The sequence below is a fragment of the Squalius cephalus genome (genome assembly GCF_949319135.1).
Source record: "Squalius cephalus genome assembly, chromosome: 21".
NCBI classification, from domain to species: Eukaryota; Metazoa; Chordata; class Actinopteri; order Cypriniformes; family Leuciscidae; genus Squalius; species Squalius cephalus.
In genome coordinates, this window is record NC_137142.1 from 18,248,046 (window position 1) to 18,265,190 (window position 17,145).

The following is a 17,145-nucleotide window of genomic DNA, read 5'->3' on the forward strand; positions in this document are numbered from 1 at the left end:
CACTCCTCCCCTCTGAAGGCCGCACAATAATTACACATGCTCTGATAAAAACCAAAAAATCACAATGAAAAAAAAAAAAAGGATAGAGAGAAACATTTGCTCCCCTCTAGAGACAAAATCAAATCGGACACGTTTGGAGAGAACTCTTTTCACGGCAGACTGAAACATCAGCGAGAAAAGTTAAAAGATACAAGGCAGCAAATCTCATTCCCTCTCTGCCGCCTTCCCTCTCTGTTTGCCGTGATTGTGACGGCGGGGGGAATCGGACACCCTGCGCGCAGTAACAAGAGTAGGTCACTGTACACCATGATAAAATTCCCTCCTCCCTTCACCAACTTTCCCTCTGACCAACCTCTCTTTCCCAGTCTTGCTCTCTCTCTCTCTCTCTCTCTCTCTCTCTCTCTCTCTCTCTCTCTCTCTCTCTCTCTCTCTCTCCTCTCCTCCCAACCCACACTTTTCCATTCCCTTCTTGCTTTTTTCTCTTGTCCCTCTCTCATACTGAATATCACTCTTTTTCATCACTCTCTTCCATATTCTCTCTCTCTCTCTCTCTCTTTTTCTCCCCCACCACTATGCTCTGCTTTCATTTCCATCTACCTTCCTTGATATTCGATCCGGCCTGTATTCTCAGCTTTCAGTTTTTACAGCTTAGGCTGCCTATTGCTGTATACATTCCTTTCTCTTCTCCCTCTCTCTCTCTCTCTCTCTCTCTCTCATCCCCCTCTCCATCGGGGCAATCACCAGCACGGGGCTTATTTTACCATGCTGCACATGAAAGCAGACGGAGATGAAGGCAACACTGTCTGACGCCTCTTCTCTGTATCTCTCTCGGAGGTATAATCCTCCACAAGGCCACATTGTTTACAATCTTCCGTATCTCTCTTGTTCTTACTGTTTGCCATTTTTCTTTTGTCTCTTTTCTTGGAAGTAAGAGAAAAATTAAACAGAGAAATAACTGCACCAAAGCAAGGGACTCCTCATAGTCAGGGTGTGTGTGTGTGTGTGTGTGTGTTGGTGGAAATCTGATACGTGAGAGGGAGAAATTCATAATGCTCAGGTCTCAAGTTCTCACTGAGGCAATAAAAGGGAAGTGCAGAGTAAAACGCAGATTATATTTGTACACACACGCTCTTTAAGTGTTACAGTATGCTTTGTTTGTGCATGTCACGAGTTATTTACATAGGTACCGGCCGTCAAATAGGAAGTGACTGTGAGAAAACAGAGGAGTGAACACTTTTTCACGAACAAGCAACTTGACTTCCTAGAGTTTACAGTGGAAAGCATGAACTCAATGAGTTTGGGGAAGGGAGAGAACGGAAAAAAAATGAGCGAAAGCCAGTAGACGCATTTTGATAATACAGATGGGATGGAAGTATTCAGCCTCGCTGCGATTTCCGACACCTGTTCGCTCATGTATCTCAAACCCCTCAAACAGACCCTTGCTCTAAACCCTCCTCTGGTTACTCTACACCGCATATCAAATTTAGCTTTGATTCCACAGAACATGATCTGTGTCTGTTGACGCAAATGTTTGGGGAAAAGTTTTGTTTTGTCTCCATGGCTTTGCTGTTTCCTGTTTTTCATGTTACATGGGTCGTGACACATGCACATTGTTCATCGGTGCGGTTTGCATATGCATGGGACCACCGCCCTCAGCTGTCCCGGTGTTTCTGTGGTCTATCTGCAGTAACTATATGGGGTCTCTGCATGGGGTATCTAGGGCACCTGCATGTGTCTGGTGAAGATGTATGGGATGTTGTTGTACGGATGTGGCCGCGTATTCTGAATTAGGGAAACCAAAAGTAATTATTTAAGAAATAGTATTTGAAAAAATAACATTGATTTTGATTATTGTTTTTTGAATTCCTATTGGAAATATATCCCACTTAATGCCTAGGTGGTTACGACCCTGCTTTTAAATCAGAATCTTTATACACACATTTAGTATTTTTATAGGGTACAGAAAAAAGGTGCAAATGCCTTAACTGGGGCAGTACCCATTTAAAAGGTACAACTTTGTACCTTATATACCCCTAAAGGTTGCATATTAGTACCTTCTTAAAGAGTACCACCGCAATGACAGCTTTTGTACCATTTTTTTCTGAGAGTGTATGATCTTTCAAGTTATCTTTCAGCTAAAAATATGTAATTTTTTTAGCTAAAACTCTGTAACAGAACAGAAAAACAGAACGTTTAACCCTTAAATGCATGAATGTTTCAACAATCATAATTACATATTCGGGTCTTTAGCGACCCGGATCTATGTTTAACACGGATGGATCTCTACCTGTCGCGATAATATAAAACTCTCCTGATATTAGAGTAACAATTACAGAAGAATAAATAGAGCATATTTTGTTACCTTTTGGAGCTTGGAAAGGTTCAGTTTGAGCAGATGTTTTATACAATCATCACTGTCCAATTCAGAGCTCATTTCCCAGTACACTCAGCATCTGGCTCATATTCGTGAACGCAAACATATTCTCAAAACTATCATTTTCAACGTCTTCAAAATCAATATTTTGATCGCTGACAGCTTCTTCACCTGATCCACCATCAAGTGACTGACATTAATATTTGACTGCGTTTAGTATTTTCTCTGCAGTAAATCGCTGTACCCATTTCAAGTTTAGCTGATGATTCTTCCTATTCTTTTGTTCTCTGCCTGCAGTAACATGAGTGGAACGTCACTTCATAATTGTGTATCAGACATTGTCACCTTATGGAATAAAGGTAAATTGCACTTTCAATTGCACATATTAAATTAATCCTTCAAAATATACTTACACTTACACTCCTCGGGTCGTTAGTGAACCTACACAATTTTACAAAAATTGAATGGGAAAATAGGCATTATTTGATTAAAAAAATTGTTACATTGTTTGTAATGAATTGATTGAGGAATACTAAGAAGGTTGATGTCTGACTTTAAAAAATAATAGAGGAGGGTAGTGAATGACGTTTAAGGGTTAATAGATGCGAGTGGTCTAACATTACAAGCATTAGTAACATCAGAGCCAATCTCCTACGTCATCACATTCTCTTCATTATTCATTTTTGCAAAGAGGCATTTAACTTGCGGAATCCTATCGGATACATCAGGATGAGAAGGTTTTTGGTGGGTGGTTGTCTCTGAAAAACACCTGAGTGTTTCAGGATAGCTGAGAGAATGGGTAAAAACCTTTGTCAATTATCTGAGAAGTTCGCATGATGATGAAGCATACCTAAGCAAAACTGATAGGCTATATCTCAGACTTTATTTGTTTTAAATGTGCGTGTATATATATATATATATATATATATATATATATATACAGTAGCACTGCCCATTATCCAGCAGACTCGGCTGATTTGCTGTTAAATTTGCATGTTTGTGTATGTGTTACTAAAGAAGGTAGAGCCTTATCACCGGCTATATGTTTTGTCAAGGTGTGTGACCATGTTATCATATTATTCGTCCGACAGTAAGTAAGGCGAATTGCTGACAACTGTTGAATCCTGGATGATCACAGACACTCTATTGGTCTCTGTCAAAATTAAGGCAGAGATCAGCTTTATCCACAGCCCTGTGGTCAAAATGACAACTCTACGGATGAAATGACAGATTTGTGCCTGACTTGTACACACAACACCGCTGACAAGGCCAACACTCACCACAGGCCTTTGGAGATGCACATTGTGCAGAAAATAAAGACTAAACACTGTGTTACAGATTTGAAGTATTGGGAGAAATCACTGAATTGTGCACTATGGATTACAAGAGAAGTGCATATAGGTGACAATTCTTACAGCATCTGTCCATCTGCCCAACTTCACCATTATTCTTTCCAAATTGTATTCTCCAAAAGCACAGCTTGAGTTGAGTTTCATCCTCAAGCTCTAAGCAGACAGAATGCCAAATCTGTTTATACACTACTTTTAGTACAATATCAAGGAATGTAAAGGACATAATGGAAGGCAAGCAAAAAAATATTTCATAAAATATATTTGTTCCAATTCCTTACTGTCAAAAACTGATTGTAGAAAAATGGATTCCTTATTAAAAGAAAGGTCAGCAGAGTGAAAGACAATGCAAACTCGTTACACATAGGCAGTGATTTAGTTCACTCTGTTCATTGATAAAAAGCAGACAAAAAAGGTCCTTAACACTCAGTACTCATGTTCACAGGTAAGATGTGACTTTTTTAGTCTGGATCTTTTTTCTTTTTTTCTAAATTAATAGTGAGGTTAAATTAACTTTTATGATGAGCAGTTTTCCATTTCTGAATTAAAACTGATTTTGATAATCAGAAACATCTAAGTGTTGCAATTGTCAGAAGACTGTAAAAAAGAAAAGGGTGTCAAGATTGACATTTTTATAAATAAAATTGTGTTATTACTTTTATTGTTAATTCTATAAAAAGCAGTAAATGTTTTGTTGTCATTTGACATAAACAGGAAATTATATCAGAGGGGTTCAGACCCCTGAAACCCCCAATAATTCACACATCACACACAGCTCCAGAATGAGTCAGTTTCTGCAAGTACAGCATTGCTGTGTGTGTGTGTGTGTGTGTGTGTGTGTGTGTGTGTGTGTGTGTGTGTGTGTGTGTGCTTTTAAGGAGACCGGGGAGACGCACGCTTGTATCTCCGCTACAGGTCGATCAATATCTGTCAAATTTAGAGCCCCGGCGGACCGGTGAGCCTCGCGCAGGTTCAGTCAAATAATCACTGACAAGAAAGAAAGCGAACGGAGCGAAATCACCAAAGCCACACGCGCGTTTACAGTGACCTAAACACATGATCAGATCAATAATAATATTAATGAAACGCGTCCCTGTACACCACGATATTGCTATCAGAATGAATGTAGCTTGTTCTGATAAAAAGCACAAATAAATTCTGGCGTTTCCAAAACATTAGGCTGCATGGCAGCGGATGCAAACGCTTCAAACAATGAGCACCACACAACCAGGAGACAAAGCGCCTGTGTGCGCCTTCAAAACATACAAACACACGGCTCTCCTCAAACAGAACAAAAAAGTGAAAGAGTCTCCTAGATCTTGAATAAACGAAACCATGATTGCATATTGCAAATACCCCCAGAAGGCTTTTTAAATGTGCATTTGTCACGAGCAGACAGCGCTCAGTCAGTGCTGAACAGATGCACATCTGGAGTGACCGGCGCTTCCCATCAGAACAGCTGGACAGATGCACCCTTCCAACATGCATTCCGTTTCATTATTGAGTTTTTACTCTGTTCTGATGTTTATGTGGTGTTTAGCAGAGATATAGTAACGCGCTAGTAGTAGTAGTAGTAACGCAGCAATTTGACGCGGAGACTGACGCACTGGATTTTCCATCAACTACAGTGGAGCCAACAAGGGGATTTCACTCTAAACCATCTCGTGATGTGACTGGGAACATTTTATATTTTACGTGTATATGATTTATAAACTCATACAAATATGTGTTTAAGTAAAAAGCCACAATTTAATATAAAAAAATAGATGTCAAGCACTGGCAAGCGAGACCAGAGTGGTCTGGAAGGTGCGTGAATTAAGCTAAAAAAGAAACGGGAGGGAAATAATGCCGACCTGTTCAGCAACCCCCCCCCCCCCCAAAAAAAAAAAAAAAAAAAAAAAAAATCAAAGTTAGCTGATTAACCCCAAACACACAGCGCTTGAATGAATCGGTTCTCTATATTCAGTCCGAGGGCGGAGCGGCGGTGCGCTCAACGCATCCAAAAATGACAAGCCTTTATGGGCGCCAGTGAGAGAGAGAGCGCGCGCACAACCTACCTTCATCTCTGCGTTAATTTCCCTCTTCACGGGGTGAGCTGGCTTTCTGCTCCTCTTGTTTTCCGGAGGTCTTCCCTCTTTCTCCATCTCAGCCATGTTTTCTTTAAATCTCTGTCAATATTTGGGGGTAAAAACCCCGCGGGCGCACGGCACGGAGCGAGGCGGGGCCGTTTCAGAGTTGCGGAGTGGCAGCGAATGGCAGGCGCGCGAGAAGCCCTAGTGAAGTTGATGCTGGTGCTGGTGCTGGTGTTGCGGGCTCACCGTGCCCGGTCGAGTCAGCCATCTTCTGCCTGCTATTTCTCAGCGGTCTGAGCGTGAGCAGGATCGAGCCCTCTCGGAAAGCTAACCAAGAGGTTGAGAAAAAAAGAGCGAGCCAGACAGGGGGAGGGGCCTCCACCGCAACTCTATACGGCCACGCTGATCCCGGGAAGGCTATTTCCTCCCAATTTTCCACAGATCGGTTTTCACTCAGGACTCCACGCGTGGCGGAGGTTGTCGCGCGATAGGAGTGAATAGGTGCCGTTGTCTGATGTGTTATCATTCACCCCGCGCGCGTTATCAGCGCTCCGCAGGGGGTGCTTGATATTGTCGTACGAGACAATTAATGGAAATGAAACAGTCAAGGGGTCCTAATCATTTCCTTTTAATTAAACATCTTTGCACGGGTGGAACTGTCATAATGGGTTGTATGGTGTTTATGAGAGAGATATCTACAGGTAATTAAAACCCACGCTGGAGTGACAGACAAGACTTTACAGGGGCCAAACAAATGTGTTACAAGAGCAAGAGAGGGAGATATGATACATGACCCTGTGACACTAAATTTTGCACATAAAAGCTCTTAATTTAGCTTGTCTAAGGTATTGTTCAATCTCACTCGCACACACATTTAGTCAAAAGTATAGCGGATCTTCACTGAAGCTTGAAATAAGTGAACAAAAAGTTCTAAGAATCAGACATTTTTTTAATTACCATGAATCCCAAAGGTCCAACAATGAGCAAACATGGCAAAACATGACAAAAATTGATACATTTGTATATATATAAAAAGATATATGTATATATATATAGGCTAAACATGGAACAAATATTGTATTAGTATTAAAGACAGGTGAATTTGCAGCAAAATAGTTAAAAACATTATTTGAGTGACACATGACTTTTGATGCTAATAAAAAAAGATATGGGAAGTGTTTTATTTTTTATTTTGCTATATTGATTGCATGGTGAGTTGCATTTTAATATGCCTGTTTAACCTTATTTTTCACCTGCTGTCCTGCAGCCTTATCGAAACCCATGACCCATTTTTTTTTGGGGGGGGGGGGGGGGGCATCTTAAAGTGCACACAGGTCCACCTGCAACAAACAAATCACATTCTAAAATACATTTTTATTTCAATATTTAAGGTAAGGCTGATCTCTTACAGACCAGTCAAACCTGATATTCTGTAAGGAACATGCATGACTACAACTTTGACAGAAAGAGTTAATGGACTGTAAAGATGGAGATGAAAGTCACACAGATGATTTTTGGTTTGTCTTGATGTAAAAGAAAGAAAAATCTGAATGTTTAACCAAAATCACTCCCAGTTTCCCTCCTTCTCTTTTTTTGCTCCTCCAATCCACCGGTGAATTCGCTCTTCAAGCATGGCACATGTAGGACACGGTGGCACGAGACCTCCTCTCTCCTCTGGATCGGACCAGAGGCCGTCGTCCTTGAGAGCGTATCGACGTACCGTCCCAGATCACTAGCAGATGCGCGACGGCCTGAATGAGTGCATTGTTTAGCACACACAGCTCTGGCAGCCCCTGCCGAACACTAGCCCATGATAAACAGTTACATTCTAGCAGGGATACTGTTACCCCTCTTGATACTAGAGGAGGTGCTTCAGCCCGTTTCTCTAACAGCCCAAACTGTGTTTTCTCCAGCGTGGATTGGCTTTCACTCCGATTCGATTCCATAGCTCTTAGCCTTGTGTATCAAGTGCAGAGGAATATGGTTTGTAAACACAAGTAAGGCCCTAATATGCAATGACAAATAAGATTAAAGGATGGAATTTACGTCTCGTGGGAAACGCCTGGTGGAAAAAGTGTGGTCATGAGACAACATCAGCCTTTTCTGTTCTCATTGTAATCCCTGCTTGTTTATATTGTGTGTGCATTGTGTCCGCTGAAGTGTGTGTGAGAGAATGCGTGTGTTAGTGGGTCTCCATTTCAAAAAGATACTTATGGGATTTCTACAAGAGGGAAGTATTACAAAAGGAATTAAAAGTAAATGGAAAACAGCTGGATGCAGAATCCGTAACTGGTTTGTGAAAAATAAACATTCGTTTTACAATCACAGGGACAGATGAAGCTTCTCTCTGACTCTGAGATGTGTATAACAGTCTCATCCGCCGTAGCATCATATCTTTATTTCACGAACACAACACAACTGAATTCCTCCCTTCATTTAAAGGCAGAAACTCACCTTATATTATCTTTAAATGGGACTCGGATCACCCGCAGGCTCTATGCAAAATACAGCTTTCCATTGAAACACACAACAGCCGTCAGATGAGGGTCAACAGATGAGGGAATTCAAAAACAGCTGTTTGAAAAGTACATGCAAGTGGTTAGATTGCTTTCAGTTGTTTAATGACTGGCCAATTTTCATTTTTCCTTTAGATTAATTTGATACTTCTTTAAATTAAGACAACTGGTGCCCAGGTTTTTAAAGACAGTTCACCCAAAAATCATCTTTTACTCACCCTCAAGTTGTTCCAAACCTGTATGAGTTTCTTTCTTCTGTTGAGCACAAAATAAGTTAAAGAATGTTGGTAACCAGACATTTGACGGTAGCCACTGAAGTCAATAGCCGTCAACTGTCTGGTTACCAACATTCTTCAAAATATCATCTATTTTCATTTAAAAAAAACAAAAATTTATACTGTAACCAACTTACTATTTTCCATGATGTTTTTCCACAAATCCCTTTTGATGCACTGAGGTCTACCATTATACCAGATCCTATGGTTGAACAGGAACTTTCAAACACACCACAACAGTTTGCTGTCTTGGTTAGGCTATATCTCCAGTCCCATAAAGACAACTCTAGAAAGACAAATGTTGCTCGTGAAGTTTCGGTTTGATTAAATTACCTCTTGAAGCAGGCTACAACAGACCTCTTAATTATGTGATGATTACAGTTTTAATTTGTTAATTAATCATAAGTGACAACAATTGAAAGAATGACTAGGATTCGATCGAAGAGACAAATGAAGCTGTGAGCAAACACTGTACTGCAGCAAATAAAGAACGACAGGTGAATTGAACGTGGAGACCCAAAAAGCAGAGCTCTGCAGGAATCATGTAGCAGATGGTTGGTTATTTGTGTTGGTAATTTCATAGAATGCCATTAGAAGCATCAATGTTTTGAACTTGTAGAGGTGTTTTTTGGCAAATGAGCAGAACTTTTTATGCAAAACGTGAAGGTTGTGAATGAAATAGGGCTGTTGACATTTCAGAGATGTAATAAGTTAACAATTTCTGAGGCTGGACTGATTTGGTTCCTGGTTTATGCACCAAGTTGCTCCAGTCTAATCAGATATTGAAAACGCGTAACAGTTTTAATGATCCACTGTTAAGAAATGATTTAGTTATATCAGTAATGGTAAGGGCATCTACCAGCGTTACCTTACAGTCTTTTGGTAAATAACTTCTTAGACAGTTCATTGTAAAATAGCTGAGGGGTATTGGGGGAATCTGAGATTCATGTGCCATGTGTTGTTGATTAAAGTAATGCAACCTAGTCTTAAATAGAAGGTCGAATTTATTGAATTTCAAAGGGAGAGGAGAGCAGAGAGACCCTTCATTTCTACTCTTTCTGTCAGTCTCTCTCTCTGCCCAAAGCAGCATGTGTGAATATGTAATCACATTGGAAATTCTCTGCTAAACATCTTCCTGCTTTTAAAAGTGTCTTTCAGTTTTCTCAAACCTAGGCTATAGGTTCATTTTTCATGTCTACAAAATTAGGCGGTGTGGCATTGTGGTTAACATTGTCAGAAAATTGCAGAAAATATATTACAGAATATTAACGTTACAGAAAAAAAAAAAAAAAAAAAATTATATATATGTGTGTGTGTGTGTGTGTGTGTGTGTGTGTGATTATACTAAATGGCATTAAATGTAAAAATGGCCAAACATACATTGCAAATATGCTCTAAATATGTAGATGCTGCTTCAAATTTTTAATTTTCAATCAACTTGAATGTTTAAATTTCAGCTACATTAAACTGTCTTAAAAATTTGTTGAATCTTGTATAACTTTTTAAAAAAGTTGAAAATTGCTTAACTTATTTTGATATAAGCAGCTCTATTAAATATTTATCAGATTTCAAATATGCAAGATTTTTTTTTTTTTTTTTTTTGCCGCATGTTTACTGATTCTTGATCAGCTTCAAAAGACTAAATGAAAGATGCCCTGCAATTGAGTCAAATAGGATAGCAAAAATGTACCAGATCACATAATCATTGTGACCCAAGGCATCAGTTTACCAGACTGAACTGGGCTAATGATCTTAATCTTTTAAATTCACTGTCTTATATCTTAGCATGAAATATAGTAACAGTTATGCAAGGTCATAGTTTAGTAAATTATGGATTTTCTCCTTCCTTTAAGGTTAATAAGGCATATTAACCATGTGTGATTATATGGTTAGTTGGATTTTATTATTTGCACCTTCCCATTGTTTAGTCTGCATGACCCTAGAAAACACTTGCGACCCATTTCTGAGTTGTGACCCACCCGATTGAGAAACACTGCTCTGTATTGCATGTTGTAGAGTGATTATTCTGGATTTGTGATAATCCCCATATTGAGATCATGCCAGTCAAATGAATCCCATGGGATAACAAATTCAGCTGTATCAACTGTTAAAAGCCAGGAGAGAATTTCACTTAAGCGCAAGAACATTAATGATGTCAAAAGTTACTTTTTACACAACCTGAATTGTGTAATTGAAGGACAATGTATTTATTTGGACACTGCAGCCTTTGTTGGGAAATTCACGTTTTTGCTCAAACCTATCACAGATGGTGACACTTTTGTATGGCCACAATGTTACACTCAAAAAGTTAGTTTTCAGCGATACTGTGTTTGAAGCAGAAAAGAGTTGACGTTGTTATTCTAATATGCATTTTATTATGAACATGTTTTTAAGATGATCTAGTTTTCATTGTTTTTATCAAAGGCTGTCTGTGTAATCAACAAGTAGCCTAGCCTATTTTGGTGCACATTGAACGTTCACACAAGACAAATTATGCAGATACCAATATGGACAGGTTAAACAAAACTAAGCTAAAGGTAAACAAAGATATAATTCAAACTACATTAATCAGTGTACTCTGGTGGGTTGCCCACTGAAGTGCCTTGAAACTGCATCATTATTCAGTGTGTTAACGTAATTTCCACTGAAACAGGAAGACAGGGCAGGACATATCAAACAGATCCTCCCCTTTTTAAAAGAGCCAATAGCATTTAGTTTATATCACAGCTCGGCCAGAGCCGTTGAACTTCTCCTAATCTCCTCGATATCGCTTTAAAATACAGCATTGTGCAGAATTCAAATGTGTCCAATACGTTTTCTGGTGTGCGCTGACTCTCGCAGACCCAATCGGTGCTATCGTGTCTCTGGACCGGAGCAGACTGTGTGAACACTGAGGCGGCATGACACTAATGTGAAACCATTCGCCCCCATGTAGGAAATAGTAAATGTGCGAAAAAGTGACAGATTTTAGCTGCAGCTTCAGCGTCTATTTATAATTTAGGGGGCGGGATGCTTTAGATTCTAGAGAGCCTTTGATTGGACAGAAAATCTGATGAGAAGCTGAAGTGCAGAGTGATGTCATCAAATCATTGATCCATTTTGGCGGAAGTGAGATATCTTATGTTTATGTTTATAAAAAAATAAATAAAAAAAGATATCCGTATAGCTTCTAAATGCGAATTTTGTCATTGTTTCGAAGCACATTAGCTTAAATTCATACTAAAAGCCAAACTAACTTCATTGATTTCATGGGGACTTTAATGTCCAATGTAAAATAAGAAACATGGATATAAAAACCAAAGATTCAGAAAAAGAAAAATTGATTTATTTAAGAAATGTAAAACTTTTTTTCTTTAGCCAGATACCAAAATGTATGGTCTCAAGGTTTTGTTGAAGAGGGTTATGGTGACGAAGGGGTTAATCGCGCAGTCTTTACGACAGACCGTAAACTGATTCGTGGAAGATGGCGACCCGGTGCAGCTGTCAAAACGTGAGAGTTTAATTTCGTAGAACCGGACACTCGATAAACACCACAGACCATCGGGTTGGGCAAATGTATTTGAATTAACCAGAGACCATCGCTCGATCAGCGAAGGAGACTTCTGTGTTGAAGAAGATGCCGTTTTCTTCCATAAGGAGGTGACATTGGGGAGGACAGAGGCTGCTGGATTTGACACTCAAAAAGTGAAAGACAGTGTCAGATTCCTGATGTGAACTTATCTGAAAGCACCAATGAACATTCATGCATTTAAATAACTAGTCTATTAGTTTTATTTGTTTTAAAAATGGCTTGGAGGTCACGGCTCTCTTATATTGGACGGAGGCACCTGAGTATTTTCTCCAACCCTTCTCCCTCTAACTGGACTAAAGTGGTGTCTGATGCGGAAAAGATCGTAGGATATCCAACTTCATTCCTGAGTTTACGCTGTTTACTTAGTGACGAGCTCAGTAACGTGGCCATGCATGTTAGGAAGCTTGTGGGAACGAAACATCCTCTGCTAAACACCGCCAGGTACTGTGTTTTATTCATGACTGTCTTCTGGGCACCAGACAAGAAAGACTTGACAGTTTTTTAAACATTCATATGGAAACAGAGTTGGCTGTAATGAATATTACAACGTGCAATAATAAATGTTTCATAAGCACTAAATCAGCATATGAATCAGAATGATTTCTGAAGGATTATGTGTGAAGACTATTACAGCAAACTGTCAAAACTGCTGAAAATCCAGATTCGCCATTACCATACACTTTAAAATATTGATATTTATTTTTGAAATATATTTATAATTGTAATTAAAAATATATGACCAAATTCAACAGTAAAGGATGTCTACAATTTGGATATTAATTTTATTCAGAATTATAGTTTCTTGATGATGGCTCCATTAGCTCACTTGATAAATCTATCAATTGCCAATATTCTGGAAAAAGGCTGTACACACCAGTTTAAATTGGGGGATTCCGGCCTGATTTCCAATTAACGTTTAATATCAGTCTTACCGTTATGTCAATGATCCTAGAGAATGTTGTAGAAGAACAATTAATAAACTGTAACCTCCTCCACCACCATCAGTTTGGTTTTAGACTACAACATTCAACAACGCAACATTTGATAAACAAAAAAAGAATTCAGAAATGTTAAGGATCAATCTAAATTGTTTTGAACTTATTAGACAGTGTAGATCTCAAATCAGGCATCTCATCTTTTTATGCATGCAATGATCTTGCCCTGTATTTCTGACTGTATTATAGATTAGACTCAAACTAATGAGTCCGTAATCAAAAACCTAAAGTAGTAGAACTACCAGAAGTACAGCAGGTGTAAATTGTAGGATTGACAACCGCATAAGCACACAAGGACAAAACTTTTTCTGTAAAGCTTTTCTTTTTGCAACTCTGCAACATGTTGCCAATTGAAATTAAAGGGATAGTTCACTTTAAAATGAAAATTCTGTCATCATATACTCACCCTCATGTTGTTTCAAACCTGTATGAATTTCTTTCTTCTGCTGAACAGAAAGGAAGATATTTAGAAGAGTGTCAGTAACCAGGCAGTTTCTGGGTCCCATTGACTTCCATAGTAGGAAAAAATATATACTATGGAAGTCAATGGGACCCAGAAACTGTCTGGTTACTGACATTCTTCTAAATATCTTCCTTTGTGTTCAGCAGAAGAAAGAAATTCATACAGGTTTGAAACAACATGAGGGTGAGTATATGATGACAGAATTTTCATTTTAAAGTGAACTATTCCTTTAAAGCAGCACTTGATATAAAGACTTTCACAATGACGGTTCGCCTAAGTGCTGGTTTACAACTAACCAGAGCTGTACGTGTAATAATAAATTGTGTTGTTTCTTATGATCGAATTAACCAGTTCATTATAAATCAAACTTACCGTAACCAACATGCATACATCTTCTAGCTGTCATGGGGCCTATTTATCAACCCTATATGGGTTAGGCCTGGTTCATGAATATTGATTAGGTCATCTTGACGTTGCTTGGTTTACTTATTGGAATAAATTGCTGTTTGACACAATTAATGATATTGAACCAATAGTAGCGTTGCTCAAATTAATTCCCGACTGCACTTCAGCCAATCAGTTATAAGTATAACGTAACCTGGTTAATATACATGAGCCAAGCCTCCAGTTTAGCAGGATTTGAAAGATCGTAGTGTGTAAAGAAGCCCCTGATGTGCATTCAAGTGACAAACTGATTTACACACTGGAGTATCACCTGAATATAGTGGTTAAAGATGCTGGTCATTAGCAGAAGTGGCTTTTGGCTCTCAGAGGACAAATTAAAAGGCATCATAAGAGTTTAACATCCTGCTGACCCTCTGGGTGCTGATCTGTTCAGTTTGTTCATTGAGATGCAATGCAAGTCTAGTCATTTCTTCTATAAATCAATAGGCTGGATGATGTTTTCTTGTAATTCCTCACTATAGTCCTGTGCTATTGAATCATGTAGCACACATAAAGCTGTTTTGTTGGTGAAAGAATGAAACTGAAACTACGAATCATATGTCAAATAATGTGCACGAATTGTATTTTTCAGGCTAGTCCAGTTAAAGCATGTTCATTGAGCGTGGAAGGCTTAATAAATGAGACTTTTGTCCTCTCCTAGGTCTACAGGTGAACGTTACCTAATGGTTTTGCATCTTGACTGCAGAAGTCAACGGTTCAGTTCCGGTTAGGGGCGAATTAGAAATGGGAGAGTTATTGAATTCACTTGAGCAAGGCACTTAACCTCTAGGTTACTCCTAGGAGATAGACCCTGGAAATAGAGTACTTAAAAGTCACTTTCAAGTAGCCATAGCCAAATTAAAGCTGGCTCCCTCCAGTGGCTGCCATTTGCAGTTCCAGTCTGATTTTGTGCAACTTTTGAGACAGACAGCCCACTCTGTGATACCATAGATCAGGTTCATTTCTTGACTTTTTTTTTATTTATTTTTTTTAGTATAGCACTCCAAGCTTTTTTTTTACACTGCTGTGAGCTTCACTTTGTCTCTATAGACTTTATTCATTAATTTAGCCTGTGATTTGCCGTGCGTAAATGTTAGCTTTAGGTGTTTTGTGTAATAAGTTGGCTGACTCAAACCTTCTGATCAGTTTTCAGTGAGAGAACAGGTACAGTCTGAACTCAAGAGGCATATCTGGAATTTGAATCTGAACCACGAATTACCTCCAAACACAAAATATTTTCAAAAGGAAACTAAAAAAAAAAAAATCCTAAAAGGGATAATTCACCCCAAAAGGAAAATGTTGTGCAAATGTACTCACCCTGTGCAAACCTGTATGACTTTAGTTCTTCTGTGGAACACAAAAGAAGATATTTTGAAGAATGTTGGTAACGGTTTTGGTTACCATTGACGTCCATTGTGTGGACAAAGAGCACATAGACATATTTTTTGTATGTTCCACAGAAGAGAGAAAGTCAAACAGGTTTGAAACAACACGAGGGCGAGTGAATTATGACAGAATTAAAAATGTTTTGGGTGAACTATCCCTTGAACTTTTTTTCACCTGAGTGCTGTCTAACTGAATGACATACAGAAAGTTTTAAGAGGAAATAAAGACTGAGTGTTTGTGTGTGTGCGCTTGGTTTTAGAGGGAGAGAGAGTTCGGAAACTCAATCCGGCCCATCCAGACGACAGTGCTGGAAACAGTAGCCCAAGGGTGTAATAACCTATACACCTAAATCTGATATGACAATCCATTTGGGAGGGGACCCTGTCTTCTCTCCTCAGCATCAGTGCAGATTCAGCCGTCTCCTAAGACGCGCCACAGATATTTATATGCACAATTGCAGGCTGGCGAGTCGGGCAATGCCAGCTCACGTTCCGCTTTGCCTTTCGGTTCATTCTTTACAAAAAAAACACAGACCTCAGCGAAGTTCAGAGCAGTTTGCGGTTGCGGAAAGAGCTTACGGAGATGTCCGTGACACGTCAGGGGAAGACCTTCACAGTTACACACACAGATGTGTTTTTCTCCACAAACATACACAGGCACTGTGACAGGGTGGTCTCACTGAGGTCCTCTATGGCAGGGCTTTTCAATATTTTACGGCGAGAGACCGCCATCCTAAAATTTAAAAGGCATCGATTTAGGTTTTTGTATAAAGACCCGATTTATACTGTGTTTTAATATTACAAAAATATTTAGTGTCTATTACGTCACATTATTAAAAATTTCCGCTCCTTATAGTACTGTACTGTTATTAATTTATTTACATTTTAATTTATTATTATTATTATTATTTAAACTGTTTTTCTCTAAACTTTTCCACGGACCCCAGTTTGAAACCCCGAAAAACGAATTTGACCCACCCAAAAAATGTTGCCTCAGTCTCCGTGTATTAAAGTGATGGCCCTGCTGCAAACACACATAATATTCCAGAAGAACAGAGTGCAGTGATGTAATGTCACATTTTCCCAGTGACATCATTCGCTGTGGCGTTTTGATTGATATTTACAGCAGTTTTCTTTTTTAGCTATTAGGGGTCGTTCACACAGGACACACTAATGTGGTAAAAGCAGCATAGTGTATTTAAAAAGATGTTAAAAATATATGAAATATATGTAAATATGCTCATCCCACCCCCAGATTCATCTGATTGGCCCATTATTTTATGACTGGCATTTGTCCCCTGTGACACATGGGTATCTTGACATTGCTCATGGTGCAAGATGTGGAACCCCCCCCCCCCCCCCCCCCCAGAAAGATTCACTATGGGGGGGGGGTCAAAGACATCCATCTAGCTCATGTTTTCATTGGCTAACCAAAAAATGCCATCCTGTGTGAACAGCCCCTTAAAAATGTTTCACACATATTAAATTTACTTCACTGCGCACTCCTTGTTCGTAAGGGTCATAAACACTTTCCAGCTGGTCTGTAACATTCCATCACTCTTTCATTCCCTCTTTCCAATCATTTCTTATCACCACTCGTCTTGTTTTAATGACTCCCTGCTCCTCACTTTGCAGTAGAGTGAGTTTGTGATTTAATGATGTGTGTTTGTGTGCATGTTTTGAGATACAGTTTCTGTCTGA

General features: G+C 39.1%; 2 protein-coding genes across 7 annotated transcripts in view; one reads left to right on the top strand and one right to left on the bottom strand.

Moving 5' to 3' along the window:
* sobpa (sine oculis binding protein homolog a) overlaps positions 1 to 6,090 on the bottom strand; it is a 38,029-nt gene extending 31,939 nt beyond the window's left edge. For 5 of the 6 annotated variants that reach the window (XM_079856298.1, XM_079856296.1, XM_079856299.1 and 2 more), the window contains exon 1: positions 5,781 to 6,000. In XM_079856298.1, the coding sequence (XP_079712424.1) occupies positions 5,781 to 5,876 (96 nt within the window). In that variant the 5' untranslated portion in view covers positions 5,877 to 6,000. Of the gene's footprint in view, positions 1 to 5,780 lie in introns of all 6 variants that reach the window. The other variant, XM_079856295.1, reaches the window with a different exon arrangement.
* Positions 6,091 to 12,022: 5,932 nt separating this feature from the next.
* pdss2 (prenyl (decaprenyl) diphosphate synthase, subunit 2) overlaps positions 12,023 to 17,145 on the top strand; it is a 33,714-nt gene continuing 28,591 nt past the window's right edge. The window contains exon 1 of the mRNA XM_079856291.1: positions 12,023 to 12,598. Within this exon, the coding sequence (XP_079712417.1) occupies positions 12,372 to 12,598 (227 nt within the window). The 5' untranslated portion in view covers positions 12,023 to 12,371. The remainder of the gene's footprint in view (positions 12,599 to 17,145) is intronic.